This window comes from Vigna radiata, chromosome 5 (assembly GCF_000741045.1).
Source record: "Vigna radiata var. radiata cultivar VC1973A chromosome 5, Vradiata_ver6, whole genome shotgun sequence".
NCBI classification, from domain to species: Eukaryota; Viridiplantae; Streptophyta; class Magnoliopsida; order Fabales; family Fabaceae; genus Vigna; species Vigna radiata.
Window position 1 is genome coordinate 32036782 of NC_028355.1, and position 22006 is coordinate 32058787.

The 22006-nt window shown below is 30.3% G+C and overlaps 3 protein-coding genes across 4 annotated transcripts; 2 read left to right on the forward strand and 1 right to left on the reverse strand.

The window, feature by feature from the left end:
• Nucleotides 1–772: 772 nt before the first annotated feature.
• Nucleotides 773–9389, reverse strand: LOC106762212 (serine/threonine protein phosphatase 2A 55 kDa regulatory subunit B beta isoform). Of its 2 annotated transcripts, none has more exons than XM_014645986.2 (14): nt 9044–9389; nt 8198–8301; nt 7961–8059; nt 7756–7875; nt 5478–5687; nt 4544–4635; nt 4136–4254; nt 3349–3472; nt 2962–3085; nt 2143–2211; nt 1949–2040; nt 1785–1862; nt 1627–1697; nt 773–1525 (listed from the first exon to the last, which is right to left on the reverse strand). In XM_014645986.2, the coding sequence occupies exons 1-14, from the start codon at nt 9153–9155 to the stop codon at nt 1389–1391; spliced, it is 1551 nt and encodes a 516-aa protein (XP_014501472.1). In that variant the 5' UTR covers nt 9156–9389; the 3' UTR covers nt 773–1388. The 2 variants fall into 2 exon arrangements, with proteins under 2 accessions (XP_014501472.1, XP_014501473.1); XM_014645987.2 differs by having other exon boundaries at nt 5481–5687; nt 9044–9386.
• Nucleotides 9390–14359: 4970 nt separating this feature from the next.
• LOC106761497 (inorganic pyrophosphatase 2) lies at nt 14360–16198 on the forward strand. The gene is made up of 4 exons (XM_014645053.2): nt 14360–14612; nt 14818–14939; nt 15053–15254; nt 15745–16198. The coding sequence occupies exons 1-4, from the start codon at nt 14475–14477 to the stop codon at nt 16063–16065; spliced, it is 783 nt and encodes a 260-aa protein (XP_014500539.1). The 5' UTR covers nt 14360–14474; the 3' UTR covers nt 16066–16198.
• Nucleotides 16199–19251: 3053 nt separating this feature from the next.
• Nucleotides 19252–20996, forward strand: LOC106761515 (inorganic pyrophosphatase 1). Its single transcript, XM_014645071.2, has 4 exons — nt 19252–19432; nt 19535–19656; nt 19824–20025; nt 20514–20996. The coding sequence occupies exons 1-4, from the start codon at nt 19295–19297 to the stop codon at nt 20865–20867; spliced, it is 816 nt and encodes a 271-aa protein (XP_014500557.1). The 5' UTR covers nt 19252–19294; the 3' UTR covers nt 20868–20996.
• Nucleotides 20997–22006: the final 1010 nt, after the last annotated feature.

The window sequence follows — 22006 nt, forward strand, 5'->3', positions numbered from 1 at the left end:
GTAACCATTATTTTTAAAAGAGGAATTATTAGATTTTTTTGAAATAAAAGAATTTATTCAATTATTAATTTTATTGAAAAATAAGTTATTTTTATTCATTGAAGGATTAGATTTTCTAATCAAGTTAACTTCTAATAAATAAATTGTTAATAAATATCAATGCATGGATACATAGTTTAAAAAATAAACAATAAAATAACACTAATCACTTAAGTATTGTATTAAAATTGTTAAAAAAGAAATTTATTTTAACATTTTAAAAAAAAAGGTGAACTTCATTTTGTTCTTAAATTTTAACCGAATCCAAATTATCTTGGTATTTGGTTAATTATGATTTTGGTAACTTATAACATGATTTTTATTTTTATTTTTATCTCAACCGTCTTATTATAAATAAAGTCTTTTTCGTCTAATAATGTTAAATTATTTTTTGACAATGATTTGTCTTGTCAAATAAAAAAAAAATAATTAACATTGGGAAAAGAAAGACATTTTTTAGTAGTTTTAGGACCGATAACATAATTATATCCTAGTATTTATGTCAAAATGTTCCTTACAGCATGCACACTCCTCTATCAATTACTCTACAACGCTAAGTTCATTAAGTATTTTAAATCAATTTTAGAGTATATATGTTTTTACCTTTTCATTTTTAGAGTATATGTCCACCTTAGAAACGCAGCATTTCGCATACGCATGAAAAAAACATTACATACATAGTTGTAGATTCATGCAGCCTAAAGTTATTACCTCTCAACAGAAGAAAAAGAGATTAACAGGTACTGCTACTACTATTACTACAGAAAAATCAGAGTTTGAAGCATGTCAAATTAAATTCCAACACAATTAATCAATAAAAAAATGATGCACTGCAGGTTTCAACTGCTCCATCCCACAGAGATATATATCTGGGCAAAAAGGAAAAGAAAAACTACATTTTTAATCTGAATCCTAGTGGCAGATATTGAACATCCTTTAGTATCTGTTGTAGGAGAGCTACAATCACATTTTCTTCTTCACTTGCAAGCCAAACACAATTTGAAACATTGGTTGCACCTTCTCTTTCAGAAGAAGATACAGAAATAGAGGGAAAGAATAGTAGGGTTGTTGAAAGGAGGAAGAGAAGAGGAAAAGAAAAAGGAGAGAGAGAGAGATAGATGCCGGCCATCCAGTAACAAAATAAGGTGTCCTCCCTAACGAGGAATTTGGAAACAGCCACTTCTGGATCTTTTTCTGAAAGCTCTCTGAAGGGCACTTGTAGTGTGAGTTAATAATGTATATGTAGCCTCCAAACCAGTGTGGTTGGTTGGTAAGATGGGAAAAGAAGCAGCCTTCTCCACAGCAATATGACCATGCAGATACATGTTCTTGTCTTCAATCGTCTCTCTTTACGCATAGTACATGTACAAGCTATTTGCAGCAGCACAAGCAATTGAATTCTCACTCGGATGCCATGCTAAGTGCAGCAACTTTGTTGTGAAGTCAAAAGAATTCCCATTAGCATCCACACCAGGGGCTTCTGCTCCTGTTCAACACCATCAGATATTGGAACTTGTCATGTATACTAAGTTTAGTATAAACCAACAGATACTTCTGGAATCTTTGCTCAAGTAATAGAAAACTGACCTCGTCTTACAACACGTGTTAAACTATTTCCCAGTGATCTAGAAGGCCTTGAAGGGGTTGGAACTTGTCGTCTGAAGGAATGTGAAAGTTAATACAATGCTACTGTAATCCCTAACTAAAAATTATACTTGATGGTGTCAGAGTTTTCATACAATTACCTCATCGGATTTTTACTGGCTTCTAGGGTTGTCGCCTCAGCACTTCCAGGGGCACAACCAAACACACGGAAGAGATTGCTGCCATCAAGTGAAACAAAATTGTAAGATGCATGATAAACAATTCCAATGGCGATCGAAGCATGGATTAAGTTTTTATGGCAGACCTGTAAGAACCAGTGGCTACACGCAATCCATCACCACTCAGACAACACTCGAACTTGTCAAAAATTGAATCATTTTCATATAAATCACAAAGCTGGCATGTTCAAACAAAAAGTATAGCTGGTTATAATTCTATCGCAGCAGAATTGCAGAAAGAAATTCCAGGTTGATCATTACTCAAACAGAGTAATCTAACCTTGGGTCTTAAATACTCGTGAACTTGGAAAGTTGCAACGGGGCCTGAATCCATATTAATGTCCCATAACTAACAAAACAACAAGCAGAAATCCTCCATAGTAAGAAATGAAAATATTGGTCTCTTAATCTACACAATTGAATTCGAAAGGAATAGAGATCTAAATGAACAATCTATATTCCACATTTACTAGAAGCGAAGGTTCATCTCCATCTCAATTTCCCATCTATTTCAGTGGTTTCTTTCCCTGCCAATTTTCCCCACCCATTTTAATGAACTTCTCCTGCCCCTTAACATGGATATTTCTGTCCGTTTTATGCTGTGTTTCCATTTCGGTCAAATTTCCGTTTTGGTGATGATTTTGCATGATGTAAAGTTAATGTTATTTATGAAGAATTTTGTGTGAATATGTTTTTTTTTCTCCTTATTTTATTCGTATGATTTAATAACTTTTGTACATGGTTTTGGTGTAAATTTAACATACATATGAGGTCAAACTCTAGTCAAAACCGTTTAAATAAAAGATGCTAGCTCAACTCAAATAGATGATGCATCTTTGGCAAAAAAGTTAATCGATTATCAATTTGGCAATTTTCGCCTTCAGATTTTGGAAAGCATTTCAATAGCAATACATTTTTCTCCATTTATCATGTAGTTAGAAAATAAGTTTCCAAAATATTCATATTTTTTAGCATAAATTAGTTAGTCACATGTTATAAGTTAAAGGAGTTTGACTACCAAAAATTGAAGTCAAAGGGTATAGTTCCAAGAGTTTACCAAAGGTTTAACAGAATATTTTGAAACTAGAAAATTTCAAACCTTTAAAGTCATGTAATCACGACTAAGTATGTATCTTCCATCCTTCCCAAATTTTATATCTGATATAGACGCAATAATCTCTGTGAAAAATGATCTTGACCCTGGGGCTTCCTGTTCCTCAAATCTGCACCAAATGGCCAAGGGTATTGGTATTGTTTATTAGAGAATGTACCAGGTATTTTAAAAAATACATAAATTCATGCATATAGCTTCAGAAATGTCCTTGTATCAATGTCCAGATCAAGAAGGAGAAATAAATGACATTGCCAGAAATTTTACCTACCGTATTGAAATTTGTTAAAAACTAAGCCTAATTGAGAGGAATGGGATACTTATTTGTCAGCAACCAGCAAGATTACAAAAAGAATTAAAACAAGATGTACTCACAGTTTGGAATGAGAATCACATAATGCCGATTGTCTCAAGTCAACAAGTCGGATTGAACCCTTCGAACTGCTATAGGCCAACATATTGCAATGTGTAGGGTGAAATTCTGCTGATGTTATAACCTCTGCAATATTAACATCTAGGGTCAAGGCTCCACCAAACCAATACTTGAGTCGGGTAAAAAATAGAATCACGCTATTCTTCTTTCATGTTTTCACAAAAACCATGAATGACCAATCACTATATTCACATCACACAAACAGACATCAATACAACCTTAAAGCCTCATCAATCACTTGCGAATCCCCTTTTACTGGGAAACACCTAGCCAACCTTCAACAACTTTACTTTTACACTCGATTCACTACAGAACCAGGATTCTGATATGTTAAAAATTCTAATCCTTGCAGTGTACTACGTCAAACAAAGTGAAACTAGAAAGATTTAGACAAGCAAAAGGTTCTCAGGGGACGTATGATTTTGAGTTTGACCTGGGCAAATTTTTTGATTATTTTCCCAACTTTATATTGAGTCTAGGTGGGGATGTGCAAGCCACACCAGCCCAAAGTTTAGACAATACCTAATCCGAACTGCAGATTTTTAAGAAGTCATCAGACTAGATTGGACTAATATACAGGGTAGTTCATGGCCTATGAACACCTACCATCAGTCAACTACGACTTATATGTTGTAGTTATTTCTTCAAGTATATAAACTGATTAATTTTAGTGTATTACCAAGTAAGAATAATGTTTACACTAAATGATGATTTTTTTGTCAATCTTACCTGTCAGATCCTCCATATTTGCAGGCTTTACATCAACAATATTAAAACTTTGAGAGCTAATTTCCAGGTTCCAAAGGTTTATTCGCAAATCATCGGCAGATATGAAAGTTTCGCCATCACTAGAAGATATGAGCAACATAAGACCATCAAAATTTGATCAGTATCTAGAAAACTACAAAAATTAAAAGTACAAAAGGAATGCAAAATCATGCAGACATAAAGCAATACCCAGAAAGAAAATGTGTCATCCTTTCTAGAAACATCGCTACAGTAATAGAAACAAAACTAATGAAAGCATGATTGACACTGAATGCTTCTAATTATAATGTTCATCCAGAGTTTTCAATTTCAACCAAAATTTGCTAGACTACAGCAAAATACAGTACATGTTAAGAAAACTAAAATTACCTGTTATTTGAAATAGAATTGATATGATAATCATGAGCATGTGCATACACTCTACGACATCGAGCAACTAGGCTGCTTTCATGGCTACTTACCTACATATTTTACAACACGAGTTAGTACTACAAATGGGCAACTGTCGAAGTTTGAAAAAGAATGAAATTCAATCACTTCCAAATCTTTCTTCTCTTTCAAAAATAAAAAATGCAAATAAAAAATGGAAATAATAAAAAAAAATTCTATATTTCTCTTTTCACTTCTTCCACTGCTTTCTTTTCTTTGTGAAGAGGACTATGCAGGACAGCTAAAACTTCTTAAAGCACGGTCAGTCAATATGCTATGAGTAGCTTTCTAAAAAGAGATAGGTGAAGGAGCTTTAAGAGAAAAAGAAAGAAAACTAGCTTCTCATTTCATTCTTCCTGTCTCTGCTCTTCCACTCACTACCGACTCTCTTGTCTCTCTCACAGGCTACCTCCTTTAAGCTAAAAAAGGGGAAAACAACCCAAAATGCTTCTACTTTACTTCACAGCTCTTATTTCGAGTTTAACTTTAAAGTATATGTAAGCAATAAAAAGAAAGGAAAAAATTTGAATCGATTATATGCACCAATATGGTTTCATTTATTCAAATAGAAAATTTTTCAAGTTGTTGTATTATATCCTAATATGGATTAAGCAACCTTAATCCACGTCATGATTAATATATGTTTCAAGTACCAAGTCTTGCAAGTTCAACCTATTTTTTCCAGGCTGTTTTAACCTCAAAACAATAACTGCATTCATATTTGAAGAAGGAAAAGCAAGCAATACAGAGCTTTGACCCTTTAATGTTTATCTAAAAAAATTTTGGTTGTTAATAGTAAAAGTCATATCATAGCATATTTTATCCTGACGAACAAAAACAAAAAATAATTGCAAGTGAAAGGGTTGGATACAACTACCATTGGTAATCTCAGTGAAGGTATGCCTCCTGGTGGAAATGAAAACTCATTGCTTATATAATTGAAAGATCTATCCGGAGATCCTCCATTTGCAAGATATGGCCTAGAGCTACTTGAATTGCTTGAACTAGCAATACATCCATTCCCCATTGATTTTGAAAGGTCAATATTCATCTCAGAAATTTTTTTTACCTTCTTTTCTTGAACCTGTTTGACTCTCAGATGAGGAAAAGTACAAATGAGTGAGTACAGGATGATGGATTGATCAAATTATTTGAATGAAAAATGTGCATATATGAACGCAACAACATTCATTTTGTATACATGCACAACCAAAACAACCAATCTGGGTTACAAGTTTATTCAAAATAACTTCCCTTTAGGGTCCTTTTAGTAGCAAGGCCATCCCTTGTATCTACTTTTCACAACATTCAATCATTTCAATGCATTGACTCAAAATAGATTATTAAGACACCACAAAGCATATAAAGTTCGGAAGTTAAACTTAACAAGAAAAAGATGTCAGCTGAGGTCTTTTGAAAGACAGATGTGTTCAGAAAGACAATCATGATATCATGCACTTGAAAAACTACAACCTATAAATGCATGCACCCTTGTCATTCCTCTACATGCAAAGTTATCATGTCAATTTAAACAAATAAAAAAAGATTATTGATCTCATATAGAAACGTGGTCAGCCCTAAAACCACGATAGTAGGGTTACATCGGGTTATGTTAGGCCTCTTATAAGTAAATATTATAAGAGGAGTCAGGATTTAGGCCTTTTAGTGGGACTGAATGTTTCTATACTAAAGAAGGCCCTTTCCATCAACAAATCTCAACCTCTACCGTCTATGTTATCAGAAGAGATGGAATCGCAGGTAACACCAGCTGCTGTGAAAGCAGTGTGTAACACTGCTCACGAGACTGCTGAAGTGCTTCTTCAGTAGCTGACCTGCCAGAATTTGAAGCCACTTGGTAGCCAGTGAAAACCATCGTGAAGCAATTTCCTTCTTTTCACCTTGAGGACAACGTGACGCTTTTGGGTAGGAGTATTGTAAGGCCCTTTATAAGTAAATATTATACAAGAGGCAGGATTTAGGATTTTTAGTGGGACTGAATTGTTGTAGCAGATATTAGTAAGCTTAAATGCCTCTAAGCATTTTATTGGTAGAATAAAAATTAGGAGAAGAGGAGGACAAGGTACACTTTTTTTTGGAGGGGAAAAGTGGATTTTGGGAAGAGAGAGATCTAGTTCTCCACATCTTGGAAGGAAACCTGTGTACCCAATCAATGTTACTCAGTTCCAGTGTAATTTGTAATTCCACGTCCATTCAACTATTCAGTGCTTATTCTCATACTAGTTGGTGTCNATAAGGTTACCACCATACTGAAGATTGTTTGTATATAAGTCATGTAATTCATAATACACATTACCAAAGGTTAGAAATTTCAGGGTAAAAATTGAAGATATATTCCAACTTCAAAGTTCTTAATTAATTTTCAAGAGTCGTCGTAGTAATAAGCTAAACACACAAGGCAATAACAATATAACTCAAGAAATCATACTAGTTCAAGCATAAGTCTTAAAGTCAACGCAGTACAAAAAAAAAAGGTGAACAACACTGAAACAGGATAGAGGTATACCAAAGCCAAGACCTGTAAGAGATGGAAGGACTTGTGTGACAACAGAGTTGAGCCATAGATCACATACAGGAAAGAGCAATGAGACAAGGCTAGGCTGAAACTAAGCTGGTAAGCAGTAGGGAGAAGGGATGTGCCAAAACAGAGAAATCTAGAGGGTATTTGCACGAAATAGCAAAGGGTTTTCAAACCCTCTGCTCCTATAACAAGGAGAAATCATGAAATAAACCTTAAAACGAGGTTAATGGCAGGTTTTAAGCCCTTTTCACAGTTGCAGCCATAAATGACTAAGATTTATGTTACATTAGTGGGTGAGAGAGCTGCAGAGAAAAATACAACACAACAAATTTGTGCAATGACCAAAGAGAGAGCACCATGACAGACTGACTGTGATACTACAGCATGCTATTAATAAGTACACCTCAAAATGTAATTGGTAACTTCAGAAGGCTAAGCCTTGCCAATTGAATCCAATTAGAAAGATACATGAGCTCAAGCATTAATACATCTCCAGAAACCAAAAAAAAAAAAACTGTCAACATTTGAAACAAGTGACCAAAAGTTAGTTCCTCCAACATAAAACCTTGTGCACATTTGGTCAATGAATTAATAATGACAGCACTAAGCATACCTTCCAAAATTTGATCGTCTTATCATTTGTAGAGAGAAGGAAGAGGGCCCCATTAGCTGTTAGACACCATCTGATTTTGTTGATCTTTTCTTCAATCTCCAAACTCTTAAGATAGTCAAACTGCAACGAACATCATACAAAATAATTATGGATACTTCTAAGCCATAGGATGTTAGGGCAACATTTGTAGGATAATGATGACTACCTCAGGTTCATGGCTCTGAAACTCTGTTTTGTACCGGAACTCAGGATGCCTACTAATAGAATAGTCCATCCTCTCCAAATCCCTTCTTGATGCACCATGCTGCATGTTTCAGCATGCATACATATTACAAATTACAAATAATAAATGCATAACATGGAATCTGTCAAAACAAAGTTTAGCTTTTTTTCTGCTCAAGTTAAAGGAAAAAACACTTGCACAAGATAAAGTCAGTCTTACATCTTTTGTATCTGTTCTCTCAAAGAGAACCACCCGACCACCCCGATCACCAGTAGCAAGGTGATCACCAGACTTGTCAAATTCAATAGCAGAAATTATGTCCACTGTAGAAAGACAAAAAGGCCAATAGTCATGAAACTTTCACATTACCCTGCAACAGAAATTAATTCTTATGCAAAAACATCAACCAAATTCCTCTTTGACAACCATTAGGTCTCACAGTCAATCCCACTCTCCCCTTCCTTGAAAGCACCAAATTCCTTGTCCTAAATAATTCCTTTGTATAACAATACATATCTGACTAACACCTTGCCAATATCTTCATTTACTTATCACTTTTTGTTTGAATAGAAAATAAGGTTTCCTCATATTGCCTCAAACACACATTCTTGTACTGTGAGCTACGCATTCAACTCAAGAGACCCGGACCCAGCAATCCCAGCCAAAACAAAATTTGCTTTAACATTGTCAAAGGCCGGTATTAAGGCCAGCCCAGCAGTCAATCTTCAACACCACTAGCCAAACTACGCAACACCAAGATCTAACCCATCATACTTGAACAAACTCACACATTGATTGATAAACTAAAGCAACCAAACCTCCACAAAAGAAGTGGCTGCAGCACATATAACACCCAAACCAAACAAAACCCACAATCAGACAAGAATTAAAACACTGGTCCAAAAGCTAAAACAAGCATTACTCGACAAAACAAACAAAGGAGTAATGAACCACGATCCGAAACGGATCGAATCAAACCCTAATCCCAAACCAAGAATTGGATCCGACAGAGAGATGAAAAGCATGGCCTTTTTTTCTTGCAGAAATAGGAGGTACGACAATTACCTTCCTGAACCTCTTCCCCTGCCGTGCGTTCGCCGAAGACCTGCGAGAATTTCCAGTCCAGAGGATGCGGTGGACCCGCCGGAGCTGGCACGACCTCATCGCTTCCGTTCATTTGTCCCGAAATCAACGGTCACCGAACACGCGACTGAATCGCCCAATCCTATGAGTGCATCAAAGATCGCTTTCTGGGTTTTCAGAAGATCATATGTTCAGAAAGACCCAAAAGAAATAAAATTTCTTTTCTCTTCTCTTTGGGTTCCCAGTTGAACCATTGGAACACAAAAAAGACCAAAATTTCTCTCTCTCTCCTGCACCCCTTCTCTACCTAAGTTATTCTCTCTCTACAAGGACAAATTTGGAATTTTCTGTATTAAAATATTATTCAGCAAATGTTCTTTGGCTTTGGAGTTGAGAAAAAGAAAAACAAAACACAACATAAACATAATCACAAGTACACACTAACTCACATTTAGTTCTCTCTGGACCATAAGGTTGTGTTTGTTTTTCTACATTCTGTTAAAAAATATTTATCATTTTAAAATTTCCCTTCTCTCACTGTGGTATATGATATCCTCATTTCATGTGGAAAGAAAACCTAGTCTCATTGGACTGTGATAGTCCATCAGTGTACACATCTGTGACCCGACTGTGTGGTACAGTCAGGTGAGGTTAAGATTATTTTTTAAGATAATTCAATTCAACTTGGTTAATTAATTCAGGATTAAACAAATGTCCTTGCGCTTTTATTTCTTAATTGTTTTTATCACTAGAGCACTATCCTATTATAAAGGAACAAGAGTTTTTGCAAAATATTTTAAAAATAAAATAATAATATAAAAAAAAATAAGACAAAACTTGGGTCCTGGACAATAATAATACCATTGTGTTACATGTTGTAACAATGGTGAACAGAAAATACACACATGCAATGCAAACAATAGTGTCGGATGATGATACCTTGTGTTTCCACAACTTTGTTTCCATTCTAAACTTGGGTGTGACCAATAACTTGATTTTGACATGGAGATGGAAGTTTACTCACACAGACAAGACATTTTTACTCAACTGTTTGGAGTTTTGTTCTCAAATGATGTTAGTGTTTTGTATAAAAGGTACTGTCTATTGTGCATATTTCACCACTCATTCTCTTATTTCATATAAAATTCAAATGTTTTGTCAATCTTTGAAACTTTATCTACCAAACAAAGACCTTTCAAACTTAATAACTAAGTAATTGCCAAGAAAACAATTATGCCATTTATTAAAACGTAAATAATAAATATTATTACTCAATATCTAATTTAAAAAGTTGAGAGTAGTAATTAAATATTTCTTAAACAATTTGAAAACTTCCATGACCATATATTTGTATATTATATTGTTTTTATCTAGAGAGAAAAGGATTGTTTAGGATGGAAAGTGAGAAATTGGTAAAAAAAAAAAAATACTTTGACACAACAGAAAAATATTTTTTGAGTATTTTATTTTTATATTTTATATTAAATAAATATAAAAGGAATGGTATTTGCTGAGTGAAGTCGAGCCTTGAAATTGACGTGTCACCATGATGCAGGGGAAGAAGACATTTTCTTTTGTGTTGTGTTTCACAACAGAAGATTATTGGTGTTGATCCAGAAAATCAAATAGTGAGGTTAGGTGCAAACCATGTGCAGAGAGAAAGCCTGTGAATAAACAAATATTATATTAAATTGCAAAATATCTCATGCACTTATCTAAACTAAACCTCTCAAGCTAAAATATTAACAACATAATTTTCTTATAATAAGTTTTCAAATGTAGTAGGGTGAATATAACTACTACATTATTTCTAAGATTTCTTTTTCTAATTTTTGTTTAAGGTCAGGACTTGTGTGATTTACACTCTTTGCAACTTTTTTATTTATATCTTAATTTTCTTAGTGCCCAAAGTTTTAATTCAATTATAAATGGAAGTACATTTTTATTCTTAAGAAATAATTTTTTAAATAAACAATAATTATATTGCTATTTTTATTGATTTTCTTAAAATATAAAAAATGCATTAAATTTATAATAAAAATCAAACATAAATAAACTATATATTATAAAAACATATAGTGAATTAAATCATTAAATCATATATAATGTTTTTATGAATGAAAATAGATTAGTTTATTTTAAAAAAAGAATGAGAAATTTTAAATTATACATATTAAAACATGTAAGCTGGTTTTCTTTTAATATTAAAAAATCATTTGTTGATTAAAAAAACTATTATACAAATATTTTTATAGACTTTAATAATAATAGTAATATTATTTAATAATATAGTTGAATTAGATCTTAGATTTGATATACTAAATTTCATCACAAGTTTTCTACCACTTCTTTTCTGAGAGACATATCATTACACAATTTTCTAGTTTCTTTTTCAATTACCTAGCAATAACTTTTGTATCATTTCAGCTTTCATTATCATATTGTCAATTTTTCAAATAACTTATCAGGCTAAAATTGGAATTGTCCAATTTTCTTATACTATAAATATTACACAAAAGTATAGTACATTTGGTTTTCTTATTTGTTAGTTAGTATGATATGAGATCTTTCTTATAAGTTATTAGGGTGACTATGTTCCAAAGGGTTAAGCTTAAATTAATTATTTCATCATTAATCATTTTCCAATTTTAATTTATATCGGTTCTCAATATATAAATAAAAATATTTTAGTAATTAATTATATAATAATCAGTTTTAATATTTTTTCTTACACATAACTAAAATCAATTATAATTCTATTTTATCTGTACTTTCCTGTCCTGGTAATTGTGTAAGATAAAGTTCTTAGTTTCTTAAGCAATAAATTGTCTTTTTCTTCTTCAATTTATACTTTCTGACCATCTAAATAAAAATCTTTTTCAATTTTTTCTTTGGTTAAAACCATATTTTCCTTGTATTTCTTTTTTTATTTTGTCTTTATCATCATTATGTTAACTAAATATCTGGACTTTAATGCTGCATCACTCCCACTATATAATGTTCATAAACTCAGATATATTTCATTCCTGCAATATGGGAAGCTTCTCATTCAATCATGGAATTCTTTTAGAATCATAAAAACTCTCTGGAAAATACCAATCATTTCCTTTTAATTACTTTCCTTCAATAACTACAAAACAATCCATCAGTCACTCTTGGCTCCAACAACCTTAGTCAAATTCTTTCAACATCACCAATTAATCAAACCTCACCAATATATATATATATATATATATATATATATATATATATATATATATATATATATGATATTACTTTTTATATTTCAGTTTATCATATTGAGATCAAGTATTTTTTTTCATAGAAAGTCTCAGAGTTTCAAATTTAAGTCAATATTTTGTTTTTGGTATTTTTTTTATGGTTTGATAAAATTGAATATTAATTGTAAAAAAATTATGATACTAAAGTGAATATATTTTTGAATGTTATAATAATAGAAATAACTAACTATCTAAATATCAAATATAATTTTAAGATAAGTTTCTAATTAGTATTAATTTAATTACGGCCTAATACAATAATAGATCAAGAAGTATGTTAATAACTCAATTTATGTATGATTAAACAATCATACTATACAATATATATATATATATATATATATATATATATATATAATTTATTGACCCATATTATTACTTACAACAAGATGATATAAATTTAATTAATCTCTAATCAATTGAAATTTCCAAATGACTTCTTGTACATGGAACATTGATATATGTTTCATGGTTATGATGTTTGAACACAATTTAAATAATAATAAGAAATAAAAGATGAGTTTAGAAAAAATAAAGAAATAAGAGATAATATAAAGAAGATGGTTTTAATGTGATGAGCATGTGAAGAGAAAATGGTGATATTGGTGTTGTGAAATATTTAAAGTTATCTGATAGAAGGAATATATTAGGTGTGTGTGTAAAGACTTGTAGCAAAGAACAAACAGTGATGAGACTCAGAATTTTTTACTAAACACGCGCCATTCACCCAAACACTAACGCCAAAACATTCAGCCGAAGGACCAAGCATCATATGTACACTGTCCATTATTCTTATCAAACTCTTCCGTCACATACAACACCATTATAATAACATTTTCTGTTCAAGATTAGATTATACATATTGATAGGTTAAAAAATTTTATAAGAAAATTATTAAATAATATTTTACCTAGAAATAAAAGTAGTTAGTCATTATATTAATTAAATTAAACAATATTTTATAAATTAAAAATTTTCAATTAATAACTAAAATAGCTTTTATATATAATAAAAAATTATCTTTAATTTATCAAATATAACCTAAATTAATTTCTAATATTATCTTTCAGGTTTTAACTGCTCATTACTACTAATATTAAATTAGTATTTGATTTTAAATTATAGATTAATATAAAATTAATAATAATAAGTGGTTAGAATCTTAGAGCAACTAATATTATAAACTAATTTATGCTTGATTCTCAAATTAATTATATATTTTATTAATAAGAATGATTATTTTAAATATCATATTTTAATTTATAAAATATTGTATAACTTTTAGATAATACAATGATTAATTATTTTAGTTTCTAAATTTGGTTGCTATTTAATATTTTTCTTTTGTAAAATTTTGGTTATTATGTCTTAGTGTTGATTTCAAGTTTATTTTAAAGGTATAAGAAACTAAAAATAATTTAATAAATTTTAATTTTAATATTTGAAAAGAACTTCATTTGGTATATATTATAAAGAAAGTGTTATATAATATAAAGATAAAGATAATTAGAGGATAAAAAAATCATGTCATCCTAATATGACTTAAAAAAAATAGTAGAATATATAAATTTTTATATTTTTATATTTATAAAAAAGAATAATTTTTTATATTTTTATATTTATAAAAAAGAATAATTTTTTATATTTTTAAAATGAAAAGGAATAAAAAGAATTAAAAAAAATTAATGTTAAAATAAATATAAAAAAATTGTGTATGTAAAAAATTGATTTTTCTTTGCAAAACATCAAAGAAGCAGAGGAATACAAAGTACAATATCTAAATGTAGGTGATGTTTTGTAATGTGATGAGATCCAAGTGTACATGCACATGATGAAGGAAAGCCACACCAGACATATTCTTTTAGCCAACACAGTGGATTTCATATCTGGCCAACTTCACACAAATATTCCCTTTCATTTCATCACATATGTCACATGAAAATCTGTACCTTTTGGCTTCCTTAGGCTTTACGTTCTCTATAAATACCCTTCAATTTTCAAGATTGGATCCAAGCAAGACACAATTTTGAGAGCAGTTGGAGACACCCAATAAGAATCTGATTCTTGAAAAAGGAGATTTGTGCTTCTGGGAGATTGTCATTTTTGTCTTCCACACTAACTTTGTTACTACAATGGCTGAAATTGTAGTGGTTTTTGACTTTGACAAGACAATTGTAGACTGTGACAGTGATAACTGGGTTGTTGATGAGTTGGGTTTCAGTGTTCTGTTCAATCGTCTTCTTCCTACCATGCCTTGGAACACTCTCATGGTAAGCTTTTCATTGCATATGTAAAAATTATTTTTATTAAAAATGGATTTTTGTATTCTATTTATTTATTTATTTTTCAAGAAAACATCTTCAGACACATTCTTTGTCACATTCTAGTAGACACATCTTCGCTTATTAGGAGAGATCTTTTAAACTTATAAAATTACACCCACCCGGCATTGTGGTCTGGTTTTTGCTTTAACAGGATAAGATGATGATGGAGCTTCATTCCCATGGAAAAACCATTGATGACATTGTGCAAGTTCTTCAGAGGATTCCTATACACCCCAGAATAATCCCTGCCATTAAAGCAGCTCATGCTTTAGGGTGTGTTATCTATCACTTTTCTTAATTTTTTTTCTTCTGTAATTTGGTAATGTTATTTTTTTTACTTTTAAAAATAATCTGTAATATTGTGTGGTAACATATGTGATTTTCAGGTGTGATTTGAGGATTGTGAGTGATGCAAACACGTTCTTCATCGAGACAATTTTAGAACACTTAAAAATAAGGGAATGTTTCTCAGATATAAGCTCTAATCCAAGTTATACTAACGAAGATGGAAGGCTGCAAATTTTGCCTTACCATGACTTCAACAAGTTTCCCCATGAATGCACTCTCTGCCCTCCCAACATGTGCAAGGTCTATATTTCATAAACCCTTTACTTATAATAATAATAATAATTTCGGTTTATTGGATTTAGGTCTTTCATGTTAATGATTGTTAAACTCGAAATTTAAGTTTAGGTTTTAGTTTTCAAACTTTTCTTCATATCCTTCTATCACTTCATAGAGTATATGATGTTAAAGTTAGTATTTGTCCAAATACGTAATAAAAAATACTTGAATTTGAAACTTCTATTTATAAATTTTTAATTAATATTGATTAATATAATTATTTTTATTGTTAATTTGGTTGGACTATCTGACAGATTGAACATTTCATAGTGAGTTAAGGAATGTTGATTATTTAGTTTGTGATTATTAGACTATCATACTGTACACTTAGAAATACTCTTGAGGTGGAAAAGGTCTTTAATGATTATATCTATGGTGGTATTAGTTCAAACATGTTTTTAAATTTATTTTCTTAAAATTATTTTGTAGCATGTTATAAAATATTATCTTGCAGGGGAAAATCATAGAGAAAATCCAAGAATCATTAGGAGAAAAGAAGAGATTGATCTATCTTGGGGATGGTAGTGGAGACTATTGCCCAAGCTTGAGGCTGAAAGAACAAGACTTTGTGATGCCAAGAAAGAATTTTCCAGTGTGGGAACTGATATGCAAAGACCCTTTGCTCATTAAAGCTGAAATTCATGAATGGAGCAATGGAGAAGAGCTTGAACGAGTTTCTTTGAGGCTAATCAACAAAATTTGTTCTGCACAAAATGCTGACTTCATTTCATCCAATTGCAAACTGCATGTTATGTGCGTGTTTGGTTCCGATTAAAACACGTTATTCATGATTTTCTTTTTGTGTCAATTTTGTTCTGAAAATAGGAATTTTGTATCTTCATTGAGAGACATGCATGGTGTTAGTCTTTGATTCGGTTCACAAGTATAAATGCACAATAAAAATATTTAATTAACTCAATATCAAATATATATTTATAGATTTTAGAATAAATTTTAAATTAAGACTAATTTAATTACAATCTAATCACTAATAATCTTACTTAAGATTAATGTAATTATTTTTATTGGTAATTCTGTTTATAGTCTGACGATCTAATCTATCAATATCGAAAAACTTGTTAACAGTTGAATGTTTTTTTTAATGTGCATCAAACACAAACACAGTTATCTTTGTTTTTGTTCAACTTCTGTCAATTAACAAATAATAACAGATTAATGTCTGAAAATCTAACATATTTACCTCAGAAGGTATTTATTTTGCTTCTGAATTAACCTTTCCCAAAGTTGGATTTCAATAACTTACACTAAAGAAAAATATTAGTTGCTATAACTTTGTTACATTTGGTTACATTTTTTTCACCATAATTTTAGGTCACTTTCTTTTATTTTTACAAGTTGGAAAACTGCTTTAACTTTAAAAACAGTAATTGAAACATAAGATTTTGTTTTTATTAATTCAATACCGTTTTTTGGGTTTTTCAATTAATTTTTTAAAACTTTTTATGTTTGTTTGTTTATTTATTTTTAATAGTATTCATTAAAGTATTATGTTTTATCCTTTTTAAATAAGATAAGTTTATTACAATTAAGAAACATATGTTAACTTAATTATATTATTTTCATATTAAACTCAATTAGAAATATTTAAAGTAATATATTAGGTTAAAAATACAATAATACGGTTTAAAAACAAAATAATGATTTTGAATAAAAAAAGTGATAGTTTGAAATTAATTAGAAAACAAAATTGTAAATATTTCAAAATGTATTTTTATAAAAAAAATGATATAAACTTATATTTAGACGTGTACATTTTTTTTCAACGTTTATGAAATACTCTAACAAATAATTTTATCAAACATTTATAGTTGAATAAATTACTTGACAAATTTTCACTTACCGACTATAGTTTTTTTTAACTAACTACGAGATATGTTTTACAAACACAAGCTGTAATTTCTTGGTAACTTACAAGGACTGCTAACTGTTCCCACACATCAAAATGAGGCTTTCCAGTGTGTTTTGTTTTCACTCAAACACTTTCCGAGAAAACTTCCCTAAAGGTCACCTATCACATAATTACTCTAGGCTAAGCACGCTTAACCATGAAATTCTTATGAGTTAGGCTACCGAAAAGCAAATGTATTTGTTGATACGATTAATTAAAATAAGACATTTCATAGGAAAATAATAGTTTATCAGGAATGTGAAAAAAAAGAAATTATATTTCTTATGTTTGGTTTTAAAAATGACATTATTTTCGAAACAATATTTATTCGGAGTAGTCTCTTGTCATATTAAAAAAAAAGTTTGGAAGTACAAATCTAACCTTTTTCATATAAGTTCATAAAATTTAAAAATTGAGACTTAATATAATTTAAATATTTTTTCATTTTTTTATTTTTTGATGTGTTTTTTAAAATTAAAATTGTAATAAAATTCTAATCTCCAAAATAAATAATACTTTTAAAATATAATAATTAACCTTAATAATATCATTTGCCAAACTTTTGAATCGAACATAGACATTTATACTACTAAATATCCTCTAAAAAAATTAACTTAAAAGATGAAGTACTTAATTTGCAGGTCTAATATTTCCATGAAAAAAACAACAAGATTCATCTTTTGGAGAATGAATATTACTAATCAAGGTCGAGACTGAAAAAGGATGCTTTTTCATTAAAAATTACACCTTCTTATTTTTTATATTTTTTTAATTAGATATTTTTGAAAGATATTTTTTAATTCAAAAAATGTTTTTGGGAAAATCCAAACCGAAACGTAAGATTTTTTTTTTCATAAAATAAATGTTTCAAAAGGTATTTGGATCTAGAAATATTTTTTAAGTAATTGTTCCAAAAATAATATATATTTGCAACAACCATGGTGGAATATAAAAAAAAAAAAAAAATTCTAGAACAAATTTTCATAGTGTATTTCTGAATCCAAAAAAACTTCCGGAATATTTGTTTCAGAATTTGTCTTTTGTAGTTTGGAATGTATTTCTGAGTTTGAATATATTTTTGTCTAGAAATAACTTGTGAAACACCCAATATTTTTTTAAAATGATGTTCTTGAATATATTTTTGGATTAAAAATATATTCCGTAACACCTGGTATTTCAAATTAGGAAAGAAAGACAACGAAGAAAGTAAACTTATGTTATTAACTCAAAAGGGTATAATGGACATTTAAAAATTAGAGGGATTGGAAGAGAAAAATGAGGTGCAGGTAGCAGCGAAGAGAGAGACTTTGTGAGCCCAAAGAAGAATGTGACATTTAAAGGCTCTTCGCTTGTTAAAGCCCAAAGAAGAATCTTTATAAGGCTAATTAGACAATGTATGAATGTTTTAAGAAAAATTATTCTTTGACACACTTAAATTTTTTACATTCATTTGATACTATTTTTACTTACTTTTTTATCTCTTCTTTCTTAAAAAATTACAAAACTTTTCACTTTTTAAACTATTTTATTCTTGTATTCTGTATTAAATGAATGTAAAAGTGTGTCATGATATTATTAGTCATGTTTTAATTTTCTTTTGAAGTTATAACCTCGATGGTAAAAGTAGTATGATATACATTTGACACATTTAATAAAAGTAAAGGAATCTTAATTTAAAAAGTGAATTTTTATAATTTAAAAAAAAAAGTAAAAAAAAAATGTTAAATTTGTGTAAAAGTTTATGTGTTAAAAGGATTATTTTTCTAATATTGGACAGTGGTGTCTGTTCGACAGTTTTATGTTACATGTCGACAGTTACTTGTAAGGAATTAAACTTGGACATGCTGAGAGAAACTTAGACATTTTACTGATATTATTGTTTATGTTAGGTAAGACAAGTTTATATATAGTAATTTTTATCTAATGTAACTCCGTAAGATTCCTTGGAATAAAAAAGATTCCATCTATCATGCATGCTTACGTGCGACCTAGCATTTTCTTTCCTATAAATACACTAAATCTGTTACTCTACACAACACATTCAAAGACAGTATCAACCCATTCAGGCATTACAAAGATAAGCTTTTGCACACTAATGGCTGGGATTGTGGTGGTTTTTGACTTCGACTCAACAATCATCGAGTGCGATAGTGATAACTGGGTTCTTGATGAGTTTGGTCTAACTGAAAAGTTCTATGAGTTTCTTCCTAACACGCTTTGGAACCCTCTCATGGTTTTCTCTAATTTTTCTTCCTTTTCTTGCTTAATCCACTTGTAATTTTTTTCCTGATAGCAAAATTAATAACTTTTCTTTAATCGTCCCAAAATTTTACAGGATAAGATGATGTACGAACTTCATTCACAAGGAAAAACCATTGAAGACATTGTACAAGTTCTGAATAGGACTCCAATGCATCCCCGCATTGTCCCAGCCATAGAAGCAGCACATTCCCTTGGGTAAATCACTTTAGTTGCTTTGATATACTTGAACATGCTTTTGAGTATTTCAACAAAAAACCCAACATAGTAAAACATCATGGTCATGAAATTTCTGCTATGTAATAAAATGGTTAACCTTGATATAATAATGATGGTAGAACCTAAGATGACATTGTTATGTTCAGGTGCGAGTTGAAGATTGTGAGCGATGCAAATAGTTTCTTTATTGAAACAATTTTGAAGCATCATGGGGTTTGGAATTGTTTCTCGGAGATCACTGCAAACCCCAGCTATGTTAATGAAGAAGGGATTCTCAGAATTTGCCCCTACCATGATTATGTCAAATCTTCTCATGGATGTAATATCTGTCCAGCAAACATGTGCAAGGCAACTGCATTATAACTCCAACTCTTTCTTTATTTCTCTCATTCATATTTATATATTCTTTTTGCTAATGAATAAAAAAACTCATCAAATCTAATAATAAAAATCACTTTTTTTTTTTATTTGGGTTTTATACTTTTCAGTTATTTTAAAAAACTGAAAAGGTATTACTTTTAGATGAAAAAATATTATTCTTTGTTATCAATGGAGGAATCAGCTCTGGCCAAATTTTCTTTTTGACGATATTCAATTATTGAAGACTGTCTTTGTTATATTATCGATCACACGTCAGGTTCCATCTTTCTGGTGCATGTCATAATGCAAAATCCAGGGATCCCAGCAACATAAAGGCAAAATCATTATCTAGAGTAGTGTCTATAAGAACAACCTTAATTTGACCAAAAACCACTGACTAAATTTTTTTAATATTACTTTCAAAGGTTCAACTTTTGAAACCATTATTGATCGACACTTTTAATAATGTTATGCAGGGATTGGTGATGGAAAGGATCCAAAATTCGGTCGATGCTGCATCAGAGAAGAAGTACATTTATCTCGGAGATGGAACTGGAGACTTCTGCCCTAGTTTGAAGCTGAAAGATAAGGACTTTTTGATGCCCAGAAGGAATTTTCCATTGTGTGATTTAGTGTCCAAAAACTCTAATCACGTAAAAGCAGAGGTGCATGCATGGAGAAATGGGGAAGAGCTTCATGATGTTATGCTCCATATTATCAAGAACAGTGTTAGTAGTTGTACTCCAACAAGATCAATCGATTGCAAGTTAGGGTCAATTTCAATTGATGTTCATAACCCTTTACCCACAGCACTTCCAGTTCCTCAATAACTACCAATTAGGATCGATCAATCTCAAAATTATTATGTTTCTTCTGTCTGTCATCTCTCTGTGTTGCTACTTTATTTTGCTGTCACTTCCCTGCTTTTGCAGAAAATGTACCAGGCTTTAGCCTCCCATTATTACTGATAATAAGACAGTCAATAAAGTATATATCTAATTGGTTCGTTTAAAATATTTTCTTTTAAATAAATTTAAATAAACGAATAAAACGATGATATGTATTTTATTGTTAAAAAATTATTAAAAAGTAATGTTGAAATACGAGGATCTAATTATAACAATTTAAGACGTCTGATCTGTAATCGACCAAATGATCATACTATGTACACCTAACATATATAATATCCATTGTTTTTCAATTTCTGTTGATTTAGACAATTGAAGAAGATTTTCTATGAGAAGTGAAGTCAAGGAAGATTGTGGTCAAATTTCAACTAAAATATTAAATATCTTCTTTCCCTTCACCTTCATCTTCACCATCCCCATCACACATTCCATTATCATTCATTTGTCATCTTGTATGCTTTCCCAGAAAAAAAATAATGAATTTGGTAGAGTTGTTTAAAGTAGATCTGCAATTGAATCAGGAAAAGCTATATATATATATATATATATATATGTGTGTGTGTGTTGCAGCTATGTGTATCACATAATTTTCTTACTGTGCCATGCACTAAAACTCCTTTTTCTTCAATGCTGGCATTGTTGGATCTCACCACACACCACCTACATAACAAAACAATAGTCAACAAAGTGCAACCTAGCTCCATCACTATAATTGCCTGTTCCTTATTTTTTTCAAATTCTTAACTTTTCTCTCTTAATTTTCTATATTTTTCCTTATATTAAAAAATAATAAAATCATGCATCTCGTTTGTACATTGATTTTAGTCAATAAAAAAAATGTGTATTGTTGATATTTTCTATCTGTTTTAAAATGCTTCCCAAAATGCTTATATATGCTTCTCCTTATATCGTCCAAATCTTTGAAATGTACGAGTGAGTTGTATCTAAGACGATTCCTTTATATAAAGCAAGTGGTGATAAATGTAATGTTGTGTAGTCACTGACAAAAAAAAAAAAAGAGATTATGAATTTTTTCTCTCTTATATAGTACTTAAGAGATG